Here is a 15969-nt window from a genome sequence, read left to right on the forward strand (position 1 = left end):
TACTCTTCCACTTATTACATTGTAATTACTGCTCTCCAATACATTATGTTCACAGGCTTCAGTTGGAAATTATTAGTGCACTCTCCCTCTCTCCCCTTGAAATTCCATGGCACTATTAACATGGGACTGGAACATGTACAACTATCTATAAATTCAGTTGTCAGGTGCTAGGTTTTATTCTGATCTGCAGTTGAATTTAAAATTAGAGGCACTAAAATTCACATTAGCAGCAAGAGCAATGGAATTCTAAAAACTATATTTAACAAAGAAAACCTTTCCTGTCAGAAAAAAGCTATTTGGGAGGTTATGATCTTATCCTTTTGTGGGTGAAGAATTGACTTCTTTCCATTTTGTGCTTCAATGCAAAATTTGATATCACTCTGCATTGAAGGCAAAGATTTGGTTGTGTTTTTCAAATGGGGGTTAATTTGTGTCAATTGAAAAATTTATTAAATCAATCTTTGGGGATTTTTGCCTTTGTACTTTTTTTTGTTACAAGTTTTCTATTAGCATTTTGAGACAACCCACATTTAAATCCCAATGTATTAACTGCAGTCAGTGCTTCAAATCTTTCTGCACTGTCTTTGCCCGCTGTATGAGTATTTTAAAAATCTTGTCAATTTTTATGCAATAATCCAGGAAAGATCATATGCAGATAACTTGTCTTTTTATTAACTGTTCTGTAGTAAATGTTAGAACTTGTTCCTGCAGTAGAATTTGAGTAGCAGAAGTAATCTTGAGTTACGTGGACTTTCTGCCCCTCCACCGCACGATCCCCTCCCCATTTAATGTTTTGTTTACCACCTGCCTACAGTTTTGATAAACCTCTGTCATGCCCTTGTGCTGATTATGTTCGTGTAGAACAACTTGTATTGACTAACGAATGAATGATGCTTGGTCCCTTGACTATCAGAAAGGCCCTAAAGAATGTTGTTTTTAATTCAATGCTTTTCACAGGCTTCTCTGCAGAATGTCAGCCAAGGATCGACACATTGATTCGAGCTGCTCATCATACATTAAGACAGAGCCGTCCAGTCCTGCCTCGCTGACAGATAGTATCAATCACCACAGTCCAGGTGGGTCATCGGACGCCAGTGGGAGCTACAGCTCCACTATGAATGGACACCAGAATGGCCTGGACTCTCCCCCACTCTACACGACGACCACCCTGGGTACCAACGGCAGCTCCCGTAAACGATATGACGACTGTTCGAGCACTATAGCCGAAGACTCGCAGACCAAGTGCGAGTACATGTTGAACTCCATGCCCAAAAGATTATGTTTGGTCTGCGGTGACATAGCATCAGGATATCATTATGGTGTTGCTTCATGTGAGGCATGCAAAGCGTTTTTCAAGCGCACTATACAAGGTAATATTGATATTTCATCATGTTCTTAGTTTTGTAATATAAACAGAATTTGTACATTAGACAAAGCTGTGTATTCTTATTATTGAAGCAAGTAGAATAAATTTGCTTTGGTCAGCCTCTATGTGTTTTAATTGATAAAGCTAAATTAGATGTGGTTATTTGCTGACAAAATAAGATCTGAGCTAGTAAGTTATCTGAAGAAAATGTTTTTTTATAAAAATCGAACTTGGCTACAAGGACTTCCCCCGATATTACAGAGAGGTCAGCAGATAATTTCAATCACAGGAAACCTGGTCCATCGAGTCTGTGTTGGCTCTCAGAGAGATCCCATCATCCTATCCACCCACTTCCTATACCTATTCTTTCATGCCATCCATAATAACTCTCTGAATTTTCGATCTCCATCACACTACAGGCAATTTATGGTTGCCAATTAACTTAACAATCTGCACATCTCAGGGATGTGGGAGAAAACTGAAGTATGAGGTGAAAAATCCACACAGGCACAAGGAGAACATGCAAACTCCATGCAGATATCACCCAGGGTCAGGATTGAACCCACATTTGTAGAGCCATGAGATAATAGTGCAAACTGCTGTGGTACTATGCTACCCTATTGTGCTGTTAACTCTTTTTAGTCTTTAACAGGAATAATGTGATTGTTGGCAATTGTATTAATTCAGAATGACAGAGTATTTGGATGTTATAAAAGGTGCTTTATACATTGTGTATTTCTGAAATGAGATATTTTCAAAAGTATTTACTTGGAACTTCATTGGCAATATTATGGTTAATTAGACTGTACTCATTCAGGATATGACTATAATTTGGCCAAATGTCTATACTCTTAAAAATACATAAATTACTCTCTTTTATTTAAATGCTCAGATTTTTATCTTGTTCACATATATTTACAAATTCAAAATGAATAATTTTCTAAACTAAAATTAAATACCTTTCTTTTGTTGTGGAGCATGGAGATTTTTTAACACCTAAAATGAGGTGGATAGTTTTTGTGAAGGGCATTTATAATGCTAATAAATCACGTCGCAATTAATGACAGTGATGAGGAATTGAAACTTAAATAATTTTTCACAATATTTCTCAAGCAATTTTTCCAGAAGTAAATGCCACCATTAACACCAAAGATATATATTTGTATGTGTAACATCTGTACAAAGCATTCAGATAAATTATGATGCGATAAGGAGATTGAAAGGTAAAAAAAATGATAGATCCTGCAGAAGCCTGGCTTTGAAGGGCTTATGTTCAGCTTGCATCATCTTTGAAATGGTAGTTCAATCAAAATTAAAACCTAATTCTTCCTTAAATTAGGGTATGATTTCTTATCTGAAATCATAAGCTACATCTAAGAAAATGTAAGTTTTTCATTCTTGCACAACACTGAGAGCTCTACTGAAAACTTGAAGTATATCTGCTGCCATAACACATGGTATAGCCAGTGCATCAAAGCTCCACTCTCTTGTCATATCTGGGTCTATTACATTAATGCAACCATTTAATTTCTAAGAGCTTCTATAGGTAATTAGGTTATAATGAATTGAGTATTTGGTCACTGATTCTGTTTGTTGCTGAGCAGTTCCTGTTTCATTCAACATCAATGGCTGCCGTGCCTAATGGTGCTGGCTTGATAGATGCATAATCATTGCTCCATATGTAACAACCAATCGTTGTTTTCATTTGCATGGCTGTGAAATCACTTTTAGGCAAGTTACAGATTGCATAAGGCAATAAATATTTTCATAAATGAACCCCAATAGGTTTTTTTATTTTTAAATATTTTCCATTAAACAAATACAGACAAGATGGGGAGAACATCTTATTCTAAAACAAAAAATAAACATCCATGCCATGTGTTTGATTTTTCTGATATCAAAGTTATTGATCTCAGTTTCAATAAATATAAATACATGATCAGAAAGTTATTCCTTTTTTGTATATGTAAATATAGTTAGGAATTTCAATAATCTCTTTTCTTTCCTAAAGTAGAGATTGTCATCTTAAGTACAATATAAATTATAATCTCCATTAAGCAATTCTCTGAAAGGAATATATGTGTGAATGGATTTCTTTCCTTGACCAGTTGTTTTCAACAAGGTTTTGCGCTGAGTGAGGAGTTTTTAGTATTTAGTCTCTTAGTGTTCCACTAATCTGTTATTTAATGAGGAAACGTCGGCTCAGAGAAGGGTAGTCAATATAAATCAGTGTTTACAAAGTGTGATTAACTCTGAAATATTTCATCAGAGCTGCTGTCCCAGGTGGATGTGGTGCTAATTACAGGGAGTTGCATATGTTTCTAGGGGAATGTGATGGACCCTGAGTGCTGCTAACATGAAGTATCAAGGTTACAATTACACTCACTGCCAACCTGCCTTGTCTGCACTAGCAATTTATGCACTCTGTGCGATGACCCTCCTCTCCAGAGGACAATAAACAAAATGCATTTTCATTAAGACACTAATGTATTTAACCACAGAGGACTAGAGACGGCTAGGGAAGAGAGCAAAGAGAGGGAGAGAGAGATGGAACTGATTTAAGAAATCATCCGACATCCAGTTATATCTTCTTAAAATGAAATGCTTGATCATAATTTTTCCATGACTTATCCTCTGTCTTTCTGTTACTGCAGGTAACATTGAGTACAGCTGCCCAGCAACAAATGAATGTGAAATCACAAAGCGTAGACGCAAATCTTGCCAAGCTTGCCGTTTTATGAAATGCCTAAAAGTAGGCATGCTGAAAGAAGGTATGAAACACAATTATTGTGTTTTTAAATCTTGCAGTTGTTTCATTAAGTTTTACCTGCTGTTTTCAGCCTATTTCATATCGCTATAAAGGTTTTTTTTAAAAAAGAGAGGAGCCTTAATAGATTTGCCTTTCAAAATGCATTGCAAAATATAATGTAAATGAATACACTCACATTACATTGTGATCCATGTAATCATTTTGTGACTGAAATGACACAAGCTCACATGATATTACTGTCAATATCTTACATGGCATTGACAAATCTACATAGATAGATTAAAGAAACATAAAATTGTTTGATATTCATTGCTTTTTGGTATGCTGATTTTTAAGGTTTTAACAAGCTTATTTTATGACACTCAAATAACTTGAAACCACTCAATGATGTTTTCTGACTGATTCCTGCAAGTGATGAGATGCATGTAAAACTTAGAAGGTAGAAATAATTATGGTTATTGTCCACAGTGGTCAGCAATTTCATCAAACTGGATTTCAACAACTAAAGATGTGAAAGTCAAGTATTTGTTTTCTGTGTTACGTAAACATTTAAGTTTTGAAACCAAGTTAATAAAGAAGTCTCAAGTACAACATTTGTAACACTTTATGTTCGAATGTTCTATTTCGATCAATTAGATCTGCTTTATTTGTCACATGTACAACAAAACACAGTGAAATTCATTATTTGCGTCAGTGACCAATACAGTGAGAAGTTGTGCTGGGTGGGGCAGCCCGTAGGTCATCAAAGTGGCATGCTCATAACCCTTACCTGTATGTCCATGAAATGTAGGAGGAAACCAGAGCACCTGGAGGAAACCTTTTGGGTTATGGGGAGAATGTACCAATTCTGTACTGACCATGGTGGGAATTCAACTCCCTTTGTTATCGCTGGCACTGTAAAGTGTTATGCTAACAGCTACACTACAGTGCCACCCTTTTAATAAGCATTTGACGTCATCACACTCAACCACGTAGAGGAGTACGTGAAAATGAAAAAAATCAATCCTGGACTCGGGGGTGGGTGAGAAGATTGTGCGGAGTTTAGGAAGGGAGCTAGTTCTCTTTGGATTCCCCAAGGTTAATCACACTTTATTATTACTTTTTCTCAAATCTGAACTTGTCACAACGATTGGCAATGCCAGTTTTCTAGCTATGTCAGAGTACATGGTGCTATGTAGTCAAAACACACAGAAATAGGGACTATTTGGGGAAACAATTCCTATTTTTTTAAAAAAAGATATTGAAATAAATAGCATGTAAAAGTTGGAAGGGTTTCTACATTTTACGCAGGAGTAGAAAGCCTGACCTCTTCAAGAGGAACACTCATGGTGCTTTGTAATTAAATGTTAATAGTAATGGCTCTTGAAAGAGAGAGAATCCCCTTTATCACCTTCTACTAGACTGCATTTTAAAACCACCACAAATCAAATGCACATGACCTACCTTTACAAATGTGGCCATCTTTCACAGAATAAATAAATAAGAAATTGAGCTAATCCACTTCAGATACACATTGAACTGAGAAGATGGGTCATTTTACAACATAACTCAATTTATTAATGTATCTTGAAATGTTTAATGTCAAGAATTTGCAAAACAAAAATGTTGTGATATGCTGACACAGCGACAGGGATGTTGTCATTGTAATGTCATTGTTACACTGATCTCTGCATCAAGGCTCACTCGGTATTGCTACCTAAAGTGCAGCTGGTGCTACTTCAGTCTGCAAGACCAGATCATGTAATTCTTAAAATTGTGTACTGAGAATTTTATTTCAATGCAAGTAAATATGGAAAATTAAAAGCCCATTTTAAAATCACAATTTAAAACAATTTTCTGATTTACATTAACTTATTTCCAGTGAATGGAAAATTAAGATGTTAAAATAAAAGCAGGATCCATAAAACTTTACAATACTGCCCTAGCCCACCCACCACCCACATCTCTATTTCTATCCCTAAATTTAAAGAAAAGTAACCAAGCATCATAACTGGGTGTTTTGCATATGAACTATACACATATGGTACCAGTATTATATCAGCAAGTGTAGAATAAACCCTGTAGTATTCTTTTCAGACACATAAATTTTTTGATACAGAATGTTCAATACACAATACTGCATGCTTCTTATACAAAACAGTAAAATCCAGTAATGGAGTCAGTTGTTTCAATTCTTGCAGTATGGAAGGATAAAACTCCTTTGGTAACAGTTTCCTCACATTTGCCAAGAAAGATCTCTGCCGTTACAGTCAAAATCCATTATGCAGGCTTGTTTTAAATGTTTTAACATTTGCTTATGTGCAAGAGTTTAGATGACAGCTCAGTAATTGATAAGGGAAGTTGGAGACAGGCCTGACGGATGTTGTAGTGGTTTTGATATGGCATCTTTCCCCATGAGCCTTCAGACAAATAGCAGCCTTTTGTTCTACTCCCAGCCACCCATATACACATATATCAATATGGCACTCCCATTTGTTGTGATGTGGCTGAATTTGATACTGGGGTCCTTCCTCACACTGAATTGCTGCATCAAACAAGCAATTAGGATGTCCACAATGGAAACTTTAAAAACTTCATAGCCTAATGAAGCACAAATTTGGATAGAGAACATGAAGGAATTTGAAGTTTGGGTTGCCCTCAGGGAAGAAGAATGCCTATGGGAACAATCATACTGCATGGATATTCCTCTTTTATATTTTTTTATGAACTGCTTTCAGATTTTGATTTTTGTTTCGCTGCAACAAGGAGGGGAATCGGCACTATCCTGTCATGTTGATGCCAGCACGTGTTTCTGCAATGTCTGTTAGTTCATTTGCCAATATTCAAATCTGTTGCTTGATCGAAGAACTGTTGTGTTCCTTTAATATTCATCTACTGTTCCTTCCTCACCCCATCTGCTAGTGGAGAGTGGCTGTGGATCAGCTCGTCTGCAGGTACAGGTTTCACAAGAGGTAACTACAGCCTGACTGCCAAAGCTAGCTCACTGAGAACAGCTGTCTAGCCTCCCTCTATTGCACTTTACCCTCTGTGGGCCCTCTGAATCTTCCTGGCTCAAGACATAAATCATTGTCCTGTCACCAGCTCTTGGTTTTTGTAATATGCAATGCCTAAATTCATGTAAAGCTGCAGAACATGAAGATAGATAATGACTAACATAAAAGGTTTTCTCTTAAGAATTTTAACAATATTACCTCTTGGTTTGCAATAAATCATCCAGTCTGGTACAATATAAAGATTACTGAAGCTAATTGAGGCAATATATATTAATTTACAAACTAATAATTGCCTATAAATGCACTATTGCAGTTCCAGACTATATTAATCAATGCATGTTAATATTACAGTCTGCCCTTGTAGTTGTCGAGTACATTATATTTTAACACTTTAGCACTCATTTTCGTTCTGCTTGTCCAGTGGACATCTAGGAAGTGGACAGTTAAAATTGATCAGGTTACTTAGTTACTTTCCTAGTCCCATTCCTCAGCTTCAATCTGCACAGTTGGTCAGACATTAAAGACAGTTCCTTGATCAGCTTCTGGGACCTTCAATTAAAATTCACATCAAACTTTCATTATGTCACAAGGCCCGGACTATATTTTAACTCTGGTCAGAGTTGGGGAATGGCTGCCAAGTGAAGACTGTGGGGAGATAATGCAGAGCTCAAAATAGGTATATTTTCTTTTAGCTTTCTCTGTTGATCCAGGAACTGACAGTACTCTCAAGGCTGCTTCTGCCCAGATTTCTTTTTGTCTTTCCTACAAGACTCTCATAAAACCCATTTTTAAAAAATTGCTTTTCAATGTAGGTGGTATCTTGGAAATAAAGTCACCCCAGTTAAAGCTGCTAAAGTTACTCAACTTGCATACAATCAATCCTAGCTAACACCAGGACTGTTGTAACCAGTTTGGGCACTGCCTTTTTATATACCACTGTCTCATACGTTGTTGAAACAGAACAGTTGTGAGATTTATTTGAAAATGCAGCTGGTGTCATTCAAATAACACAGTTTAAAGATTGAATGCAATTCTTGGGTCAACTTAGTATCAGCTATACCTTTATATTTGATTACATTTTTCATTTAGACAGTATTACCAAACATCCACAATCTCTATTTCACTAAAATGGCATTTCAATCAGAAATTTCCCTGAAGCACAGCCTCCCAGACTTTAATTTGATAAAGCATTAGTCGTGAATGGATTCTGATTAGACCAATCTGCTAAGTAAAATTTGCAAATCAAGATACTGCAATTATAAACTGAGTAAGGAGTAATAGCTTAATATTTCTGGTCAACTTTACTTCACCTTTTGAAATGATTCTTTTTTCCCCATAGAGTTTACTCATGCATAATGGGACAGGATTCCCCAAAATGTTAGGGTTGAAGCCATATCTGCACTAAAATTCTGCTGATTGAAAGTGGGTGATGGTCAATTAATCCATGAAAGAAGTGGTATTATGAAAATCTTTGTTGGCCATGGAGAGCAGGCATGTTTCCTGTGAGCCATATTTCCTAGCCAACAATCTGTCTGCACCATTCACCCTATAGCTTCTGTTTGCAGCTAGCTCTGTTCAGCTCCCAAATGTCAGTCATAGAAGCCATAACCATCATTCTTAACCACCATATGCTATCTCTAGCTATCGTTCAATCTGCATCCTTCATCATGATCTGGATTCTTCTCATGATTTGGACTTCACAAGTGATTGGAAAAATTCCCTATCACAATGTCCCTCTGTTCCCAAAGCACCAGTCTCCTCTCATTGGCTATGACCTTATGAACTAGGCTCACTTTCTGAGCGGCCTCCCCCTTGTCACTCAAACTGCCTATGGATGGGAACTTCTCTTAAAGGAGATCATTAGTGTTATTTTGCAGAAAATCTTGCAAAAACAGTTCTTGCATGTTTTACCTCCTCACAACAGCCCTACCTGACACAGGTTTTGCCTCTGAGCAAAAACCCAGTCCAATGCATCCTTTTGTCTGTTTAAAAGTTAATATATTTGTTTTGTCCTCATTATGATTGTATTTATAGAACTCCAGAATCAAGACATAAATTATTTTAATCAGAGCACTTTTCATTTCTCTTTCATTGACATTTGCTTATTAATTTGTTAGAAGCTTTCTGTAATATGCTGCTGGCCTTTAGCATTTCTGACAGACAAAAACAAAAGGGAAATGAACAACAAATGCTAGCACATACTTTATCATATTGGATAAAGGAAGATTTTTTTATACCATTCTAAAGTTGTAAAGTCCCCACAGATTTTCTATTGATCAGGTAAGCATTTCCTGAACATGTTGTAATGTCAGGAGCTAATGGTGATTTTTGTCAAGTGTTGCCTTCTGGGAGCTTGAGTACAATTAAGGGGTAAGTGTTGGTGAATATTTTCATACCCTTTGGAGGGTCTCAAGGGAGGAACTAGCAAGGGACACAAGACATTTCCAGCTGTACTATGCTCTCCACAAGTAGTTTTTTTTTCAAAAGATGAAAAACAAACCTGCTTCTGACTGGCTGCCTTCCAAAACAGTTCCTCATTTGAATGCAGAAATGGGAAAAAAAATAATCCCCTCATGCTATTTCCCTGCCTAAAGATATTTTTATATTTCATGTCAAATGTGAATTAAGTTGATTACATCCTTAGAACATTTGTCTTTTGAACTTGTGCAGGGTTGAAATCCATTTCCTTATTTCTTTGAATGACTCATTTTATTGAAATAGATCCTTTACTTTAAAGTTCTTAAGTTTCCTCAACTAATCTTTTTTGCAGAATAAGCTATTTATTCAGCCCAAATTTAGTTATTTAAAAGCAATATTTTGAAATACTTGCTATTGATTCACAGTGTAGACCAATGAGAAAATTTGGACTGCTGTAGTATCATGGCATTCTCTCATGGCTACGATCCTTTTTGCCACTTTAATTATTTCGTCTTTAATATGAAAGGTAAGAGTGAGAGAAAAGAAGCATATATCGTAGTCATGGTATTTTAAACTGAATTTTTCTAATTGTTATTTATAGTCACTACTCATTCACTAATTTATATAAGACAATTGAATTCTGAATGTATTTTGATGACAGATGGATAGAGGGTTCTCCGATTCATCCTGTTTACTTACATTTATGTAGATTGTCACTTATGGTTCATGAACCCGTGACAAACAGAAGCAGAACAGCATTGCAAGTAAAAGATGAGAATTGCTTTTGTATTGATTTCCTGTTAATCTTAAGAGATTTTTCTCTCCAGCTAATATCAATATTTTAATTTTTATGACAACTGGTTATTTTTCCAAATGGTGCAGGCTTCATTCATTCATGATTTTCAAAGAGTCACAGAGCATTATATTCAGCAAGTTTAAAACTTTATGAATAATGATTTCCTCTCACTGTTAAATAGACAGCATTACATTAGACACTATAAATGCATTTGATTCTGAGTTAAATAAACAAATGAACATTCTGCAATGTATGTTAATGATAAGTTGTTTCTGTCATTTTTACTATTTTAAACAATAGCCAATCTTGTAATTAATCTATCACACCACAATAAACTCACAAGCATTTTCGCCAATCTTTGAATGATTTTAACATCTAGATCCATGTTAACAAAATGCTTTACCATATCAAATCAGTTAAAGAACTGAGAATGTTAATTAACCAATTTAAACTTCAATTATCAAAATGATTAAATGTCTCAAATACCCAGAATTGATCTTTATTATATGATCTGTCCTTTACTATTTTAAAATTGACAGTGTTCATAATAAATTATGATTTTTAACTCTATAATGAAGGAAATATTCAAAAATAAAAATATTATCTTAGGTGTGCCATCTTCAACTGAACTGCAGGACATCAGAAATCTTAAAATTTTGAAGCCAGGTGTATGTTTAAGTAACTTGGCTTCCACCTGCATCTTTTGAATGCACAAATGCATTGTATATTTACACTGTCTTATGAAGGCACTCAGAAACTCCTAACTGGTTTGTGAAAGTGAAGTAGCCATATCATTGCCTAAAATATTCACCTAAGCCCACAAGCTGTTTAATGTCCAATTTGGGCTATATTTGGGAGTAGCTAAAGTGTAGAGATAAGATTAATCATATACAACCAAGTGACAGCTATAGCTAAGACCTCCAGTTGTGCATTCCTATTGTCAAAATGTTGTCACAAGACACAAATGGAATGTGGTGATCCCTGAATGGTCGTCTTAACAAGGGCTCTGGTTAAATCCAATGTTTGAAGTTAAACCCAAGGTTTGAAACCAATATGCCAATTACCTCTGGGCAAGAAAATCAAACAGTTGTAACTCCTTTGTGTTGCATTAATAACAACTTTTCAATGCAGGAAACATTTTCTTCCAAGAGCACAATTTTCCCTTCTACTACCACAAACGTAATGCTTGTGATTTGCTTTTACTGAGAATTGTACAGAGGCCAGCTTTCCTTTTATTGTTTGTTATTACATGACCATTTTATTCAGAATCAGCTATAAAATATTTCACCAAATTTCTCAAATAGCCTTTTCAGTGGTTGGGATCACGAGGTGTAACAGCCAGAAAGCTGAAAAGCAGATAAATGGGACATGAGTTAATATGATATTGATGACAGCAATTTAGTTAAATAGGCTGCAAGGAGAAAATATATATATATTAGTTAAAAGAATAGCTTGTTAGCACAAGTATTCCTTTCCCCTCAAAGTATTAACAACTGCAAATGCCTGCAGTGCAATCTTGACATCAGCCTGACCGCAAGTCTCGTGGCATACTCACTAGGGATGAGTGGTAGTTGTTGGCATAGCAAACTGTGTTTGTGACCTCTTAGCACTCTAGACAGCTGTTAAGACCCTGCCTTTAATAGGCAAGGTTAGCAGGGTGCAGGTCTTTTCTCAGTGCATTGACCAGGGCCCCTATTGCATTAAGGGGAGAACAAAGACTGATGACAGCTCCTGATGTCTGGGCATTTCAAAAGCTGGCTCAAAAGTTCATCGTGATAGACTGGATTAGTGCACATTGCAGCACTATTTGCCAAATATGGAGGTGGTAACCCAATAGTCTTTCTAGGCATGTTACATCATCCATTTTACATAAAACGTGAGGCATCTGGAAAGAACAGTTTTCCTGTACAGTTATTTTATCTGGCACAGTAAGTCCAGTGATTAGAATTTAAATCCCAGCATTTCAATTCCTTGTATACCTGCACAGGTAATACACATGTATTACCTGGGTAAAATTGTCAGAATAACCCAAATCAAAATCCCACAAGGAAAACTGGAAAAGGGAAAGTTAAAGAAAGAAAAACTGCATTTTATAAGGTTAACGTGCTTTAAATCTATTTCAGAATGTAGTAAGATGACAGCTGTTAATGAAAATTGAGACCCTCCCACTAGAATTAGTGGTGATTAGAAATTTCAGCAAGATGACTGCTATACTGATACATAATAATTTATTGAATGCCAATTCACTGAACTTGATCAAATTATCAACGTTGTTAAATAGTTTTGAGCTTACATTAGCATTTTCTGCCAGTTTAGTACTCTGCATTCAGAACATGTGGTATCGGGGAATTCTGCAACTGTTCCCATATTCAAACTAAGAAGAGAAAAAAAGATGTCACTGAGGGTCACAAATTATGTTCAGGTTTGACAGATTGTAGCCTTGCTTTACAAGAGCAGTAACATCTCATTTGTCACAGTTTGATCAGTAAGTGCGTGAATGCAAGCGGAAGGCTTTCCATCTCAGCACCAATTTAATAGTTCTGAGGCTGTCACCAGGCTAGAGCCACCTGCCCAAGAATTGCAACACTGATCTGTTTTAATTTAATCGGCCGTCAATCGGAATGAAATCATAAATCGTCTCCTTTGATTCCTCTGGCAGTATAGTTTTTTTCAGTCATATTACTGTGTTAGAAAATGCATTTTTAAAGGCCTATATTATCTTTATTTAAATCCCAAAGAAGTCAGATCTTGTGGCCAAACCATTGGGATTCTCACAATGTTAATGTTATTGTTATTTCATGACAAAATGATGGACGTCATGTCTGACATAGGTTGTGGCAATTGCATGGAATCTCCTGCAGACGGTGAGGTGTAAGTGAATTACACAGATTATTTCAGTGGACTACTAGAATAAACAGCTCTTGTGTATTAAAGAGTTTGATTTGGCAGATTTGAGGAATAAAATAAACTGTGGCACCTGGGATTGCTGCACTTGCAAACTTGGTCACCGTATCAGATAAGATAAATTCAAGCAAAAGCAGATTTTCCCCCTCCCCCATGATGAAAATAACAAATGACAGCACATGCCCTGAAGGAGGCTACTGTCTCTTTAAGTGAGTTTACTAAATGCATTTCAGTTTTGAGAGTAAATGGAGTTAGTCTATTGTACATGTTTAATTCCCTATTAGTCCCCAGTGTTTACTGCTGTGGCCAAGCTGGGGCACCTGTAAATTGGGTTAAATACAACACATTGTCTAAACATATCACAGTTACAATCATTCACCTCGAATAGTGATAAGAAACCTCTTGTATTATTGAATCTACAATGGGGAGGCTCTGCAGGCACAGAGATAACAGCTAGTTATTTCTCCTTAAGTAGAAAGAAAAACAGTGGCTTGAGCTTGCTGTTATGACTGTGACATTAATTATAACCCACTGAATTGTTTTATGCTGCTGGAGTGGTTTTGAGATTAAGCTCGCCCTCCAAGCTCCTGTGCATATGGCTCTGATTAAAAATATTTGTCATTCAAGAAAACTTTCATTTTCAAGCAGAGATGATGTATTTATTTTTCTCTGTGTAATCTTGCAGTTTTAATTAGTGGCACGCCAAAAAAACAGATTGGAATTATTTCAGCCTAGCAATTAAAATGGAATGCTAAGTGAAAGCTATTTCAGGTCCCCTATAGGGATTTAATGTTAACAATGTGTACTTTTTCTTTGGTGAATCCTTGATAAGCAGGAGGGCTAGACAGCTTTCATTATCATCAGAAGCACTTCATGGTCATTCTTTAGTATTTGAAAGGGATATTTGTTCTTTGTAAATGGTCAATTTTTTCAGGCTTTTGAAACATAATTTACAATTTTTAATTTGATTCAATTTGATTAAATCATTAATTAGCTTAGACTTAATTTTCTGAGTTAGCTTTATAAGTTTACTTTGAGGGAGGTATAAGTGGCAGAAAATAAGCTGACACAAACACAGGCAGACACGTTGGTACACTTGGTGACTACTAAGTATAGCATTTTCTGTTATTGCCTCTGCAGTTACCCATCGTAGAAAGATGCCAGATTGTGTAATTGTAGTGGTGCACAGTGGATAAGGTTATAGTGAATGACATCACAATAGTAGATTCTACTTTCAACACTCGTATTTCATTGTGAATAAAAGTTAGCTCTTTAATAAACTATGAATGACACGATTTTGTGGCTACGTTTTCAGCCAAAAAGATTCAGTTAGCTTACAATCTTGTATCAAAAGGTGATTTTGTTAAACCAGTGTATTATCAGTACATGATAATGTCAACAAATACACTATCGGAAAGAAAAATTTCTGATAAACTCAAGCTTCTAACTGTAGCTGTTGTAGCTAGTTTTAAAGCATTCCTCCACTTGATTGGCTTGGGCTAAATTCTTCAAATGGTTCCAACAATTTCACTGTGTTGGATTATGCTCAGTATTGCGATCCACACAGACTGCTAGCTGAACCTATCACCTCATGAGCTGCACAGTCATGCTCCCTAGGTACTGAAATCGGACTGCTACCACCGGTATCAGATCAGTTGCAACTGTTTTGATTTTGGCTGGTCAGCATACACGGGTATCTGCTTGATTGGAATCCAAGTTCCTCCGCCCAGGAGAGAGACCTGTTTTGCACCGTTGTTGAAGTTACAGTCAATGCACACCAAGCTTTATTTTTAATGCAGTTTTTCTATTGTAATTCCATTTGCTGTATGCAAGCACTGAAAAATAATTGTGCACACACAGCCATTTTATAATCACTGAAACACCTAATACAGACATGCAACGAAATATTGACTGCTGTTTTTTTTCCCTGAAATGCTGTGCAAGTAATGAAAAGAAGCATTTTGAATCTATGTTGAGTTCATAAGGAATCATATTGGAAGATTAACATTCCAAAGGCTATTTCTATGTTAATTCTGAAAGTGCTATTTAAACAGAAGAGTGACAGCAGAATAAGCTTTGGGTAATCATTTTGTACAGCTCTTTATCCAATTCACTTTAGCTCTAATGGTGTCTGTGTCCATAGCCACTTAAAATTTATACAGTTGCCTATTTCTCAAACAACCCCTCCCCTAAGTATCAAGTTAAACTGAAATAGTTAGTATGATGTTCACATATTAAGCTCTGTAGCTTTTATGTGTCTGTTCTTTGTTTAGAGTTATTGAAATGAAGTGTTTTATATTTAGTACGTTAGAGTTCAAGTTTTACAGGATGATAAATAGCCCATGAGTACATTTATGTTTAATGCTTCCTATCCATACATTAATAGGACAGACTTGCTGTACCAAAATTAGTGAATATTGATTGGGGAAGACATATTGAGAATAATGGCCATAACAACTGAGTGGTCTAGTGATAAGAATTTAGAGGTTGCAGGTTAGAGCCCAGGGGCCACCTGACACTTGAGTTTCCCAACATTGAATGTGATGCATTTTGTCATTTTCTGTTTCTAGAAACAAAGCTTTACCATGTCTTAAAGGAAAGACAATAACTACATTACCCTAATCTTCCATTTGTAAACCTTCCTTCTGCTGTTTTACAAGCTAACTGAAGCAAAAGAGTGAGGCAAAAGGTGTAATTAAGATGTGGTGAGGTTACATAGTCA

The 15969-nt window shown here is 36.1% G+C and overlaps 1 protein-coding gene across 10 annotated transcripts in view; it reads left to right on the forward strand.

The window, feature by feature from the left end:
* The window catches only part of esrrga (estrogen-related receptor gamma a), a 229282-nt gene that overhangs the window by 164410 nt on the left and 48903 nt on the right, over window positions 1–15969 (forward strand). For all 10 annotated transcript variants that reach the window (XM_059985835.1, XM_059985841.1, XM_059985837.1 and 7 more), the window contains 2 exons: window positions 958–1370; window positions 4021–4137. In XM_059985835.1, coding sequence (XP_059841818.1) covers window positions 958–1370; window positions 4021–4137 — 530 coding nt within the window. The remainder of the gene's footprint in view (window positions 1–957; window positions 1371–4020; window positions 4138–15969) is intronic.

Source organism: Hypanus sabinus, chromosome 12 (assembly GCF_030144855.1).
Source record: "Hypanus sabinus isolate sHypSab1 chromosome 12, sHypSab1.hap1, whole genome shotgun sequence".
Classification (NCBI taxonomy): Eukaryota; Metazoa; Chordata; class Chondrichthyes; order Myliobatiformes; family Dasyatidae; genus Hypanus; species Hypanus sabinus.